A 16,224-nucleotide genomic window follows, 5' to 3' on the forward strand; every position below is an offset into this window, starting at 1 on the left:
ACTCAGTTGGTGTCCACTGGAGAATCAGTTGTTGTGTGAGGAAGAGTCCCCACCAATTTTGGTGACCAGAAATGTTGAGTGTGTAAGTAGGAAAAACAGTTTTTTTACATTACTTAGAAATAATTCTTGATACAGTGATATACATATAATCATTATAAATATATAAGTATATAGATATAATGGAACAAGCTAAGATATTCATTCTGTCCTAATTTGTTCTATTCTGTAGAATATGTGTTTGTTCTTTTTCTCTTCTAGCGTGGTCCATATAATTATGATAATTACCTCTTAGTTCTGCCCATTGAAATGACCTAGAAATTATAACTCTCTCTATAGGTAAGTATATATATATATAGTATGATAACTCTATATGTGTGTGTGTGTGTGTATGTATATATCCTACTTCAATCTCCTAGCTCTATATATGTGTGTATGAGTGTGTATGTATACATCTCCTAGCTCAATCTGTTATATATAGCCCTGTCCAAGGTAAAGGCGTGGAAACTATACTGAGGCTACTATATACCTAGCCCCTGGTTTTTGGTCTTGATTTACTATTTACCATTAAAAGAAACCAAGGAATTTTGGAGAAATGGCTAGTTTCAGTGCTGGACAGAAAATGTACAATAAGCTTAAAGTATAGCAGATATCAAGGAAGCCACCAAAGACTAGTAGGTTTTGTCAAAAGTTGGAACCAACTTAAAAATAAGGCAATTTGAACATCAATAAGCCCAATAACAAAATTCACAAGATTATAATGAATTATAAAACTCCATATAACTGGTTTTATTTTTAACCAACTCTTTATTTTGAAATCTAGCATTCATTTTGTTTTTTCTATATGAAATGTAACACTGGATAACCAAATAGTAGATAAGGGGAAGCCTTTCTCTATAGAAGGATCCCAGTAAATAAATGGACAAGGAATCATAGAGTTGGAATATCCCCAGTATGCAACCCCTAGTGAGTTAAAGGCCTTGGACAATGAACATCGATGGTTGCTGACATCACAAAAAAAATTAAATATCATGTACTCCCTAAAACACAAAAAATTATTTAAACAAGTTTTATTAAAAATGTTGAATCTGCATCTGATTGTGCCTTTTGATTTACAGAAAACACAATTTACAAAAAAATACAGAGGACAGAGGAACATATTAAACTACACCATGGGAATGCAATAAACTGTTGGAAATTCTATAGGATAAATGATCCAGTTTCTTACACAAATAAAATATAGTGGGAAAAGGACAGAGATGAAAGCATAAATTGAGTGATTTAAAAGACATTAAAAAATATAGATGAGCTATAAGATTTAGGGAATTGTACTTGGGTAATAAAGAAAAGTTAAGAAGTGATTATTGTCAAAGCCAATGGTTACTCTTGGGAGCAGAGGTGGGGGCTGTCATTGGGAAGGACACATGGAAGACTCCTGGGATGCTGACCACATTCTATGTCTTTGTCTTAACATGATGGTGGTTACAAGAATATTCACTTTATTTATAAGTAGTTAAGCTATACATTTTAAATGCAATTCCTGTATTTAACACAAAAATTTTCAAAGAAAATTGTCCTTTAGGAATTTGTCATCTAGTATGAGGGAAACATATTATGTGAGAATATTTAGAATATCTAGTAACACACTATTAGTGTTACATGATTGGTCTCCAAAATAGGTAAAATAGCAGTTCAAAAGAAAGAAATGTCACTTCCAACTGGTGCAGGGAACTTTGATACTCTTTTTTTTAAAAAAAGCAAGGGAAAGAACAGTACATCTCAGCTCCAAACACTCTTTGCCTTGCTTTGTAATAGGGGAGCTGGACACTGCAGACACTTCTCCTTTGCTCTCTGATTTGATGCTAAACTCTGTCGGTAAGATGCTAAAAAAGAGATTGCAAAGTGTTAATGGCAGGAAAAAAGGACTTTTCTTGTTTCACGGAGTATGCTTTTTTCCCCCTTTACCTTGAATACTGTTATATTTTATTTAGAAATAATACAAAAGAAGAGCTCAGAAAACAAATTGCTCACCACCACCAAAATGTTGTCCTGTTGGTTATCTTCTTCCTCCTCAACACTCCCTCTGTGCCCTCACAGGCCCACCACAACAGAGACAAGAGTACAAATGGAGCTTACCCACATTTTCATTTTAAATCAATAATTATGATTTCCATTAGGTACAAAATTTGAAGTTGCAGAATTTTAATTAACTTTAAGTTCTGGGGTACATGTGCAGGTTGTGCAGGTTTGTTACATAGGTAAGCTTGTACCATGGTGGTTTGCTGTACCTATCAACCTGTCACCTAGGTATTAAGCCCAGCATGCATTATTTCTGGGCAGTAGCAAGCAGATTAGTGAGGAAATGTCGAGGAGATCCTTGTAATGTTCACCAAAGCACAGGCTCCCACAGTTCAGTGCTGGGTGATTCCCAGGTGGTCTCTCCATCAAGTTTCTTCATTCTCACAGCAGTCAGATGTGCATCTCTGTGCATCCATGCCTTATCACAGAAGTTGAATATTTCTAAGTCTTGCAGAGCTCTTTCCTCTAAATTTCCACATTCCTTCCTTACTCACTTTCCCTTGGCCTTAGGGATAGTAACTGCTTTCTGGAGTTGCTAACTTTGAGTACCTTAGTATTCTCTTTTATACCTTTTTTTTTTTTTAATTCCATTTTAGGTTTTGGGGTATGTGTGAAGAACATGCAAGATAGTTGCATAGGTACACACATGGCAGTGTGATTCGCTGCCTTCCTCCCCTTCACCTATATCTGGCATTTCTCCCCATGCTGTCTCTCCCCAACTCCCCACCTGCTGCTGTCCCTCCCCTATTCCCCCCAACAGAACCCAGTGTGTAGTGCTCCCCTCCCTGTGTCCATGTGTTCTCATTGTTCAACACCCGCCTATGAGTGAGAACATGTGGTATTTCATTTTCTGTTCTTGTGTCAGTTTGCTGAGAATGATGTTCTCCAGGTTCATCCATGTCCCTACAAAGGACATGAACTCATCGTTTTTGATTGCTGCATAATATTCCATGTTGTATATGTGCCACATTTTCCCTGTCCAGTCTATCATCGATGGGCATTTGGGTTGATTCCAGGTCTTTGCTATTGTAAACAGTGCTGCAACGAACATTCGTGTGCATGTGTCCTTATAGTAGACCTGGTCATTAGAGAAATGCAAATCAAAACTACATTGAGATACCATCTCACACCAATTAGAATGGTGATCATTAAAAAATCTGGAGACAACAGATGCTGGAGAGGATGTGGAGAAATAGGAACACTTTTACGCTGTTGGTGGGAGTGTAAACTAGTTCAACCATTGTGGAAGACAGTGTGGCAATTCCTCAAGGACCTAGAAATAGAAATTCCATTTGACCCAGCAATCCCATTACTGGATATATATCCAAAGGATTATAAATCGTTCTCTTTTATACCTTTTAGTGCTTAACTATCTTTACCTAGTTAACAATTCTTTATATTAAATTTTACCAGCTCAGATTACTGGTGTTTCTGTCATCTGCTGACTGGACCTTATGTTGATGCAATGTTTGTACCTGAGGCTACAGAAGTCAAACACAGATTCACATAGATAGTGGTTAGCTGCTGAAGGCTTCTGAGGAAGCAAATGATGCTTTCTTTTAATTTTAATTTTTAAAATTACAAATTGACAAATTATAGTTGTATATATTTACAAAATGATGTTCTTAAAATATTGTATCAGAAAGTTAAATGCGGCTAACTTGTTTAGAAGGAGAGCTAGGAGGTTTCAGACATGCCAGTGACAGGTAATAAGCATGATTGAGGGTTGGCAGAGGAGACAGAAAGGAGAGGGTGATCTGAGGAATTCTAAACAAGGAATTAGCAGGATTTAGGACTGCTCGGAGGCAGAAGCAAAGGAGATGTTGAACATTTCAAGCCATATAATTTCAATATATCAGGAATGTTGATCATTTTAAACCAAGGATACTGTTAAGGAGAAGGAACTGGTACTGGGAGCAAGGTGGTGATTCAAGTCTTAGACATTTTGAGTTTTAAATGACAATGACGTATCTGGGTGAAATTTTCTCGGAAGCAGTTAGTATAAACGTCTAAAGTTCTAGGAGAGACCATTATCCCAGCTATAAGTTAAGAATAATTATTCATGTACTCTTTGAGGCACATTCAGTCAATAACTACATGTTCTGGGTGTTGGGACTTAGAGTTGACTCCAAACATACGTGGTCTCTGCCTTAGGGGGCACATATTTTACTTGGGGAGTGTAGGCAAACACCTCTGGAAGATGCCCTATAAATCACTTTAGCATCCTCCTCTGACACCTGACATGGAGGTTGTGAGGGCCTAATTGGCTGTCCAAAACTTTTCAAATCTAGTAACAAAGTCAGAAATTGAATTCAGCCATTCGGATACATAGCTAATACTTTCTTTTTACCAGACCAGGCTGCCTGTCTAGACACAGAAGTCACGGAATGCACTCCTTCCTACTCCCACTCATTGAAATATGATCTCAGCTCTTTATTGAAGTGACAGCTGCAACAGTTGAGGTGCTTCTCTTTCTGTGGGAATTTTGCTTTTAACAAACATCAAACCCTTACTCTAAAGGATGAAGTTATAGTGGTAGGATTTCAGACACCGGCCAACCAAGTTTAAGTCTGATATCAGTGTTAGCTTCCTGACACGCTTGAAGTAGTACCATGTAAGACTGATTTGCTTCCTCTAAGGATCAGGCATTCCCTTCTGCCTGGTCATTGAACATTCTCTTAAGTTCAAACCAAATAAAAGCAAATGAGTCAAATGGAGACATGCCTAAGTCATGAGGATGAATTTTAATTCCAGCTCTCCTTTCACTCATGAAAAGCTAAAATTTTGCTGACAGGGATGTGGCAGGCACTTAGTGTGTTTGGGGTTATCTGGCCAACTGTTTTCTTATTTTTTTCAGATATTGAAACTGTAATGAAAGGGAATATAGAATATATTTCTATTTTCTACAGAAAATAGAAAATTTGAGGAGAACATGTGTTTGAGGGAGGGAGCCCCAATTCTTTTTTTGTTTTTTCAAGAAAACTAGATGTTGAAATCAGATAGCCTGTTTCACCTCATTATCTGCCAGTTTTGTGCCCTTGCTAAAGTTACCTAGCTTTCTGTGACTTTGTTTTCTCATTAGTGAAACAGAGATATGTATCAATGACTACATTTAACAGTTGTTGTTACTGTATCTGACCCCCTAATAAACACTATATATGGTTAATATGTTTAATACTGCTTAGTTCATTATATCCCACATACATGACTTATTTAGCTATTCCTGATTTTCTTTTCTGGGCCCCTGAGCTAGTAACTGCAGAAGAGATGGTCCTACCCTCAAGGAATTTCACTTTACTTGGAAAGACAAGACTTAAAGATCAGAGGAGATAGCTGGCAGTAAGCATTAGTAAAAATGCCAACTGCATAACCAAGTCAGTGCTTGCTGTGGGAGGGAGTGGGTTTTATTGCTGGACAAGATTACCCAGGACAAGATCAGTTAGAAAACAGGTGTGTAGGTGTGTGGATGTGGGAGGGGCAGGGACAGAGAGTAAAGAGAAAGTGGGCAGTGAGGAGGGAGATTTAGGCTAGGCATTTCTGCACCAGCAGCATTCTGATAAATAAAAGAGGAGGTCAGTGGGGAAGGAAGGGATGAGGTGAACAAGCAAAAGGAAGTGAAAACACATGTGTGAGAGACATTGCACAAGAGGGTGAGTCTCTGAATTTCTTTTGATAAGAATAACCAAGTTCTCAGGCCTACATAGCAAGTGGAGTGATGGGACCATGGTACTGAAATAAAACTAGGAGGCAGAGCTGGCTTTGAGAGGTCAACGCATTTGACTGCTTCCAAGATTTATTTGCTGGGAAGATTGGATGAGATACTAGATATAAATCATTTAGCACAGTGCCTGGCACAGAGTCAGTGCTCAATATACACTAGCTACTATTATTTATGCACTCCAGAAGTCACATTGCAGTAATTTAAATGCAATGCTAAAAGATGCCAGCCATGAATGAATATGGAATTGAGCATATTATATTTTCTGACTTTTGTTTGTACACTTGGGTCCTTTTTCCTGAAGCAAACAAAAAATATTTTTATAGCAGCAAGATTTAAATTGAATTGTCACCATGATTTTAGCTGAGAAAAGAAAAACTGGGATAATAAAACAGTCAGACCCTAGGCAAGAACTTCTAAGAGGCCTAAGGCCTCTTAGGGAAGCAAATTAGCCAATATTCTGTCACTTTTCTCTCTGATTATAAGTCTCACTTAGAGCTGGGGTTTTTTTCCCACTTAGAATAAAGGAAATGGAAATCTTGACAGCTTTTGGTTCAGAAACAGTTGATGGTATTGTTAGAACAAGCACATTCATATGCACTATAAAGCTCACCGAGAGTGCTAATGGCATTTATAGAGCCATGTGGGTGAACTACCTGAGGGGGCTTGGTTGTATTAGAATCCTGTTTACACAATGCAATGCATTTAATTTGTGAGAAATAGATTTAATAATTTATTGACTTTTTGTCTTCTTCCTAGACCCTGTATTCTTCTTTCATTTTACTTAAAAATGCATTTATTTAAATGCTGCATGAGCATTGAAGGCAAGCATTGTAACTGAAATTTTATACCAGTGACTCCATAAAATTACAAAGTAGAGTGTAGGAGATGAGATGTAAAGGAGCAAGAAATTAATGCTGTTTGTTTTAAGATGTTTTCACTGAGAGCTGGTATCTTTTCTAAAAAAGTCATGTGTTTGTCTTTTTTCACCATCAAAGTGAGGTAAGACTCTAGACTCAAAGAAGACTCGAACTGAGAGGTGGCTTGGTAATGGCCTGGTGCAACCCCGCGCTTCATAGATGAGGACATTAAGGGATTACGTAATTTGTTCAAGACCACAGCAGGGTCCACAATCAGGACCAGAACCTGAATCCTGCTGCTGGGTTGCGTGTTGCCTTGTTCCCCAGCTTGTGCTGATACCTCTAAAGAGTCATCACTGATAACTGGGTGATGTGATTAGGCTTTGTGTCCCTACCAAAATCTCATCTTGAAGCTTTCTCTTCATCTTCTGCCATGATTCTAAGTTTCCTGAGGCCTCCCCAGCCATGCTGAACTGTGAGCCAATTAAACCTCTTTCCTTTATAAATTACCCAGTCTTGGCAAGTTGTTTATAGCAGTGTGAAAATGGACTTATACACTGGGCTAGAATCATTTAAAGCATTAAAGGATTTCTAAATTGGAAGGGGCTTTTGGGAGCATCAGCCTCCAGGCTTTCAGTGAATCTCAGGAGTTTGCCCGAAGACACAGATAAGGGTAAAAGAGGCAGGCCTGGATCCAGCTCCCATGACCATTGCATTTCTTTAAACCACTAAAAAATCCAGTGGACTAATGATTTGCAGAATTTTCATCAAATAAATGGCAATAGGACCTGTCTTCACTAAGATCTGTGTTTCATACTGCCACTTACCCCCATTTTCTGAGACTCCAATTCTCCTCTGCAGACAGGAGGGACTCGGCAGGTGGTCTGTGGGCTTGTTGAGCTCCAACATGCACCATTTTGGTGATTCTGAATTCAGTGCATGGATGAATTCCCTAGATTCCTTCCATAAACATTTTGCTGCAACCAGACTAATTATTTCTCTTTCAAACAACCCATGACATTTCCTGCCTCTGTGCCTTTGCAAAACTTTTTAAAACCTTTTTTTACATTTTTGCCTCATCTTAATTTATTTAATTATGCTCCCTCTGGAATATAAGTACCAGGAGAGCAGAGACCTGTCTTTCTCACTGCTGTAGTCCTTCGCTTGTTGGAGTGCCTGGCACATAGTAGACACCCAATAAATATTTGCTAAAAATGAATAGAAATTATTATAGGTGCTGCTTAGTTCCCATCTTCTAAAGACTTATTAAACCACAGCTAGGGGTCTTTGATTCTTACATATAGATTCAATCAATTTCATCTTGGGCTTTTTGCTCAATTCTGACCCAGAAAAAAGAGATGTCAAGGCTTTTGCCAGGAAAGATATGACTTGGAATCAACTCAGTTTTGCTGCTACTTGGTCTCTGTCTTTGGACCTTAGCACTGGACTTTCTTTTTCCTCTTTCCAGAGTACATCTTACTCTGATGACAAATCCAGTGCCCTTTCCTACCAGGTGGCAGTTTGGTGTACCTTGTTTAACTTAATGTTAAAAAGGTTATGCCATAACTTCTGCCTATTAATTCTTCTTGTGGCTAACCTTCCTTCTGGCAGCTGCCACTGACCCTCCCCACAGTGCCTCCTGTACTCTGGGGATGGGTTCCCCAGGCCTCCCTGTCCTGCTCTCATTAAGTCAGTTACCTCATGATCTGTACCCTGTATGGGAGTCACAATTTTGGTACCCTGGTGTATCAGTATATATTAAGATATTTGTCTTGCCAGGCTGTTATTCAGAGTTCTCTCCATAAACTCTGGTGTACTGGAGGATGCGGCTGTTATTCAGAGGTCTCTCCATAAACTCTGGTGTACTGGAGGATGCTGTCTGCTCGACTTGTCCATGTTCCTTTCCTCGTGCTGTGTGTCTTTAGTCATCCTTGCCAACTGGGTGTGAACTGGCAAAGCCAGCCACAATCCTGGATGGCCTCTGCAGTGTTTCATCATAAACTCCAGTTAGCAGAGTTTATTGGCTACACTGATCTTTCTCCCAGAGCTTTTGTATGGGTCCCTTTCCCAATCATCTTCACATTCAGATAGAAGGGTTTCCTCATCTATCTACAACATGGTTAAGAGCTAGCATTCCAGCGTCAGACTGTCTGAACACCAGGTGTGTGATCTAGGCAAGTTACTTACCTCCAAGCCTCCATTTTTTCACCTGCAAAACAGAAGAGGAACACAGGCCATAATAGTATGTTGTCTCATATGATAATGTTGAGGACTGAATGAGGAGTAAATGTAGCCAGTAAATTCTGTGAGACCCAGAGTTAATGGGCTCTCCCACCTGCTTTAACTCTCCAAACCGTTCCAGCCTATGAGCTCCCATATGCTTATATGCCACATCACTTATTCTGGATTTAAGGTACAGTTATGCATTACATAATGATGTTTCCATCAATGATGGACCTCTCATGTGATAGTATTATAAATTACAATACTGTATAAAATTATAAACAAATACAACTATAATATTGTATCTTTGTTCAGATACACAAATACTAATGTTACAATTAGTAACATATTAGTATTTCTATGTTCAGATACACAAATACTAATATGTTACAATTGCCTACAGCATCCAGTACAGTCACATGCTGTGCAGGTTTGTAGCCTGCAAGCAATAGACTACTCCACATAGCCTAGGTATGGAGCAGGCTATACCATCTAGGTTTGTGTAAGTAGGTCATGATGTTCTCACAAGGATGAAATTGCCTAATGAAGTGTTTCTCAAGACATATTTCCATCGTTAAGTGACACATGAATGTACTAAATTGCAATGGCACTTTCAATTTTTAGATCCAAGTCTTGCACCTGCAGTTATATTGTCAGTTCCTTCAGGTAAAAATATGTGTCTGGTGCCATCTTGTATCATTCAGGCCAAGCCCAGAGCCCTGCATATACTATACAAACAACAAACCCTTTTTTATTGTTGGTATAAATATCATTTATTCTAAAAATCAGACACCATGACTCCACAAACTTTGATGAGACTGCTCATCCTGAAGTACATTCGTTTTGTTGATAGTGCATTGGCAAGGAAAAAATGCTAAGGCAGACAGAGACACTTACTAACCATCCTGGGGATTATGTGGGTGACAGCTATCCTGGGACAATGTTCCTTGTTAATGCTGTTCTTAGAGTCACTCACAGCAATGGTGAGAAATAAGTGATCATGTTGAAAACCTGCTTTTCTATTGGCTTAGGATAAAGATGATATGTGGGACTTAGCCAGTTGGAGACTAAGAGATTCACTCCATGGTATTTTATTTTATTTATTTTATTTTATTTTAGATGGAATTTGGCTCTTGTTACCCAGGCTGGAGTGCAATGGTGCCATCTCGGCTCACCGCAACCTCCGCCTCCTGGATTCAGGCAATTCTCCTGCCTCAGCCTCCTGAATAACTGGGATTACAGGCATGCACCACCATGCCCAGCTAATTTTTTGTATTTTTAGTAGAGACGGGGTTTCACCATGTTGACCAGGACGGTCTCGATCTCTTGACCTCGTGATCCACCCGCCTCGGCCTCCCAAAGTGCTGGGATTACAGGCTTGAGCCACTGCGCCCGGCTGATATTTTATAATACTGCTTTACGTGTAATGGCAGGCTCTATTCCTCACTGGACAGTTTCATATTTGCCCAGTTGATTGATGATTTTCCTGAAACTATGCATTTTTGACTTTGCCTACTATCGACCACAATAGAATGAAAACTGCCACAAGGATTATCACTAAGTTCAAACTTCTTAAAGAAGGAAATTTAGTACAATTAACTGAGCACATGAGAATAGCATTAAAAAAAGAGCTTATTTGGGTTCTGAGCACAAATCAACTGGCTTTTGTGCTCTGGTACTGTAACATATCTGCAGTGAAAGATTATAAGAGAGGAGAGAATAAAACAAGTAGAGTTATTATGGTATTGTCTTAGTCTGTTTTGCGTTGCTCTAAAGGAATATTTGACACTGGGTAGTTATAAAGAAAGAAGATTGATTTGGCACACGTTGTTGGGGCTGGAGAGATCCTGACTGGGCAACTGCATCTGGTGAGGGCCTCGGGCTGCTTCCACTCATGCCAGAAGGCAAAGGAGAACAGGTGCACGCAGAGATCACGTGGTGAGAGAGGAAGCAAGAGAGTGGGGAAGGAGGTGCCTCACTTTTTAAAATAAATGTTTATCTCAGGAACTAAACACTCACCCATGAGGGAGGGCATTAATCTTTTCATGAATGATCTGCCCCTATGACCCAAACACCCTCCACTAGGTCCCACCTCCAACACTGGGGATTAATTTCACCAGAGGTTTGGTGAGGGATAGGCAAACCATATAACAGGGATATTTCAGGATTAAGACTAGAGGCTTACAGGTAGAGGTTGTGAAGACTTGAAGAAAGGAAAATTGGATTCTAGTTCTTCCTTTCCTAAAATGCAAAAGTGGTATTATTATTATTATAGTCCCATAGTCTCTATGAAATGGGGGAGTAAATCTATTTCCCTATCAGGTTATCCTCAGAGATTTGTAAAAATTACACGTTTGCTAAAGGTCCTTATAAGCGTAAAAGCACTAAGTGCAAGGTGAACAAGATGGTTTTGTTGACAATAGTCCCCTGGGCCTATGTGTTCCCAGTGCTTGACACAGTGACCTACCTGGACAGACCAGGCAATGGGGCACAGAGTGCATGGTTCTGGTGGCTGCCATTATTTAACTAGAGATCAGCTGATCTGAAGGAGGGCAGGAATCCTTATGCAGTAAGCCATACATTCCCCTTAGACTGGATTTGCAAATTCTGATATAGGAACATAGAGGCCTTTGTTTCTGATTTTAGGAAAAGGGTCTGGAGGAAACAGGATGTCACATCTCAGGGTTTCTTTCTTTCTCTCCAAAAGAAGAAATCTTCAACCACATCGAGAAACAGATGATTGTTTTTTTATGGGTCAGTCTTATTTTGAAAGGAGAGGATTGAGAAGAATGGCCTTAAAATTACAGAAGGGATATTGTTTGGCAAAGAGAAGAGAAGGTGATTTTTCCAGGGGAAAGAAAAATGTGACAGCGAGAGAGCTGAAGGGTTTTATGTCAGCTTGAGGGTTGGCGGTAACCCAGTCCATTACCAGCATAGGCCTGGGTAGACTTCTGGATATTTTTTTAAAAAAAGAGAGGTAATTACCTTTCTGCGGTGACTTAAGGGCATTTCTGTTCAATGCCTCTTCATTTCTTTGTTGAGTCTATAAACTTGGTGAGGTAAAATAGAAATGTATATCTGCTTCAAGAATAACGTGACAAGCTATCTTTTACAGTGAATTCTTGCCATTTAGGACTTTGTATTTTTTAGTACAGTGACCTCTAAGAAATGAGAAATAATGACATTTGAAAGCAAGATGTCATGAAAACACACATTAGTGACTAATTTTTTAAGCATGTAATATGTCTTAAGTGTTAATTCCCAGAAAAGCAGCACCCATGTACTATCTCTAAATGGAATGGGAAAGATGAAAAACCAAGAGCCAAATATAGAGGATTTTGAAATTGAAGTGATTCATTGTCCAAGTTCCCAGGGGCTCAGAAAAAAAGCGACCAACGTCAGATTGTCCACTTTTCTGCAAGAGAATAACAAAGTAGTAAAAGAATAGAAATAATTTATAAAAGTAACTGACCCAAACATCAAAATTGCCACAAGGGAATATAGGTAATAAAATTGTACTGTATTTGGGATCCTGCTAAATGAGCAAATTTTAGCTACTCTTGCCACAAAAACAAAGAAGTGAGTAACTATGTGAGGTAATGGATATATTAACTTGCTTCACTATAATAACCTTTTAAACTACATACATGTATCCCACAACATGATGCATGTATTAAATATACAAAATAAAATTTATTTTTTTAAAAACAACAACAATCCCTCCCCCTACCTAAAAAGCCTAAGGGAGTCTCCAAAGGCTACCCTTAGGGAGAGATTCCTATAAAAATGTTTTCAGAAAAATTCATCTTTTTAAGTGTTAATAACATTAAAATTTTAAGAAGTACTTTCTGTCTATTAAATTCTGGGGGGAAACACTTATCCAGAGGCAAGAAACAGCTTATGCTAGATGATCCATTAATCCCTGAAGTAGACCTATAAATGAAATGGTTTATAGGGAAAAGAATTAAAGAATTTACAATCTTTGTCAAAAACTCAGAATAACTCCCATGATTTCTCTGTTTCAAATAAAGATTCATAGGCAGATCCAAAGAGTAATGATTTTTAAATTAAAAAATTTTATGAGCATTTCAAGAGAGGAATAAAGCTAGAGGGTCAGGGTCTTTCTCTGAGCGGGGAAAATGGATAATGTGGGAAGGACTATAAAAGCAAAACAGGAGAAGAAAAACCTTTTGAGGCATGCCCATGAAAATGCATTTACAGAGTACAGTAAAACTACTTAATACCCAATTTTTATTACAAAGAGAATGGTTCCCTAAGCAAATTAATAGCAGAAAGAAGATTTCTGGTAGGATCTAGAACTCAATTATGAGAATAAGTCATGCTTGTCATTAGTACAATTTACAAACCAAAAACGTCTCACCTGATGCTTATGTGTTTATAACAGAAGGGCTGCAAACAACTCAATAATGTTTTGGTAAACCACTGGGTTGGGTTAAATGTTTGTAACAATCATCACAGATGTTTCCAGTGGGAGGGATGTTAGAGAAAATCTAAATTGATTCAGTCTCTCAAGGTATACATGAGAAAAAGGGGTCCCTCAAGGACTGGGTGTTTGGTGAAAAGTCACAGCTAGTTAGTAAAAAACTGAGACTAGAATCATGCTTTAAAATTTCCTGTCCAGATTTCTTTTCTCTACTATAATCCTTTACTTAAATCAGTAATAGAATCATAAATTAATTCAGGTTGGAAAGAGGCCTTACAACTCATCTAATTTGGAAGTAACCTTTTGGTTGAAGTATAACATACACACTGAAAACAGCACAAGTCATAAATATACCACTTAGTGAATTGTCTCAAACTGAACACATCCACACATCAAGAAAGAGAGCATTACCAGAATTCTAGAAGATCCCTTGTGTCCCGCTTCCAGTTACTGCTCGTTCCATGTCCCAAGATCAAATATTTTTATGCCCAGTTCAGGAATGAATAAACTGAGGTCCAAGCTGAATAAATGATTTTTAAAAGCAAATTATTAGTGAGAAAACAAGACAGGGTCTTGTGAAGCATACTTTAATATTTTTCCATTACTTAATTCATCAAATTAACTAATTAACTATTTGGAATTACTCAAATTCCATCTCATTCAACAATATAAAGCTCAGCAGAGTATAAAACAGTAGTGAGTCCCCAAAATATTTTGTGGAATGAATTAATGAAATTATTTCTGCCAAGTGGCTGTCTCACTTGTTCTTATATATTTATGCTTTGACTGAATTTAATTTATGCATTGACTGAATGTAATATCTACCTTGTCTTTTGTTAGATATGAATCATAAGTTTTGAAGTTTCCTCCTGTTCCATACATGATCTCTGTGTTTTTTGTATGTTTCTCTTGTTCTCATTACATCATGTTGTTGATTCTAGGCTGTGAGTGGTTGTGAGTGAGGCACTATGAAGCTGTATGCATGGATGGTGTTTCCCTTTGCAGGAATTTTTTCTAAGGGGATTAGATGTGAACCACCTACTCACTAGGTGACTTCCACTATTCATATTTGAAGAACTTTTTTCTCTGGGGTTATTTTATTTTGCTAGAAAATAACCCTTTAAATGCCTGGGGGAACATGGAGACTACAAGTATTTTGGAAGCAGTGTGTGTGAAGTCATGGGGCCCAGTCATCATGCAGACTAAATCTTGTTTTTATTTCTACACCTCGTTCCCATTCTCCTTTAAGGATGAATAAAAGTCAAAGTCGTTTTTTTATCATCACCACCCAATGGTAATTTTTTACAATGCTAGTCATAAAATATGCTTCTTCTCCCATCAAATCTTGTTAGTCTGATTTTAAACAATTGTGGTTACTGCTAAGTTTTTGACTTTATTATAACATGAAAGTCACCTAAAGTGTACATTCAATGAATGTTGGAAATTGCACACAGTTTGATGAACTTTGGTAATTGGATTCAAGATACAAAACAATTCCATCACCCTAAAAAGTTCTCTTGTGCCTCTTTACAATTGATCTTCTGCCCCAACTTCTAGACCCAGGCAACCACTCCTCTGCTTTCTCTCACTATGCTTTTACCTTTTCTAGAATTTCATGTAATTAAACCAAATGGTATGTAGTTTTTTGTTTGTTTTCTTTCACTTAACATAATACTTTTGAGATCCACCCAGGTTGTTGTGTGTATTGAGTTCCTTTTTATTACCAGGTAATATTTCATCATCTAGATATATCATAATTTACCTGTTTACATGTTGGTGAACATTTGTCTTGTTTTCAGATTGTGACAATAGTGGATAATGCTTCATGTACAAGTTTTCATGTAGACATAGACATTAATTTCTCTTGGATAAATGCCTAAAAGTAGGCTTGATGTATATATGTTTATATGACACTGCCATAACGACTTCCAAAGTGACTGTGCCATTTCACATTCCTATCAGCAATGTATGAGTGTCATCGTTACATTACATTATCATGAACTCTTGACATTGTCAGTATTTTAATTTTTAGCCATGCTAGTGGGTATGTAATGCTATCATATTTTGATTTTTATTTCATTTCCTTGATGACTTGTGATGTTGGGAGTCTTTTCATGTGCTTCTTCTTCATTTGTTTATCTTCTTTTGTGAAGTTTCCACTCAAATATTTTTTTAATCTTCTCATTAATAGGTTGTTTGTTTTCTTCTTGAGTTCTAAGAGTTCATTTTATATTTTGGACACATGCCCTTTGTCAAACATTTATTTTGCAAATATTTTCTTCTAATTTATGACTTGCCTTTTTGTTTCCCTCACCCATGTCTAAAAATTTAAAAGTTTTCAATTTTGATGAAATGCATTTTATCAGTTTCTTTTCTCTTAGAAATATTATTTATTGTGTCTTCAAGAAATCTTTGGCTGATCCAGATAAAAAAGATTTTCTTCCATGTTTTTTTCAAAGTTTTATAGTTTTAGTTTTTATGTGTATGCCTATAATAAATTTTAAGTTAATTTTTATAAATGTGATACATGGATCAAAGTTAAGTTTTAAATAAAAATATCCAGTTGTTCTAGCTCAATTTAGAGATGATCTTTTCTTTGTTGAATTTCCTTGGCTGGAGAAAGAACTTGGCATATTACAGCAGTAGAAAGGAGGTCAGTGTGGCCTGAATCCAGTGAGAGAGGAGGGATTGTTATATAATGATGTTAGAGAGAAGGATAGGGGACAAATCTGGTAAGGTCCTACGGGCCTTGATAAGAAATTTGAATTTTATTCTGAGAGCAATATAATTGCTTCAAGGGTTTTAAGCAGGGCCACTGCATGATATGATTTACATTTTAAAAAGATGATTTTTCATCTGTATGCACCAATCCAGTCAAACCAACTTTGATGATGAAGTCGCTA

At 37.7% G+C, this 16,224-nt stretch overlaps 1 protein-coding gene across 2 annotated transcripts in view; it reads right to left on the reverse strand.

Moving 5' to 3' along the window:
* Positions 1-784: 784 nt before the first annotated feature.
* The window catches only part of LOC128931787 (uncharacterized), an 82,244-nt gene continuing 66,804 nt past the window's right edge, over positions 785-16,224 (reverse strand). Inside the window, exons 4-6 of one of the 2 annotated variants that reach the window (XM_078369510.1) lie at positions 13,733-13,841; positions 8,842-12,292; positions 785-3,349 (exon numbers count right to left, since the gene is read on the reverse strand). In XM_078369510.1, coding sequence (XP_078225636.1) covers positions 13,769-13,841 — 73 coding nt within the window. In that variant the 3' untranslated portion in view covers positions 785-3,349; positions 8,842-12,292; positions 13,733-13,768. Of the gene's footprint in view, positions 3,350-8,841; positions 12,293-13,732; positions 13,842-16,224 lie in introns of those variants that run through there. The other variant, XM_078369509.1, reaches the window with a different exon arrangement.

Source organism: Callithrix jacchus, chromosome 4, assembly GCF_049354715.1.
Source record: "Callithrix jacchus isolate 240 chromosome 4, calJac240_pri, whole genome shotgun sequence".
NCBI classification, from domain to species: Eukaryota; Metazoa; Chordata; class Mammalia; order Primates; family Cebidae; genus Callithrix; species Callithrix jacchus.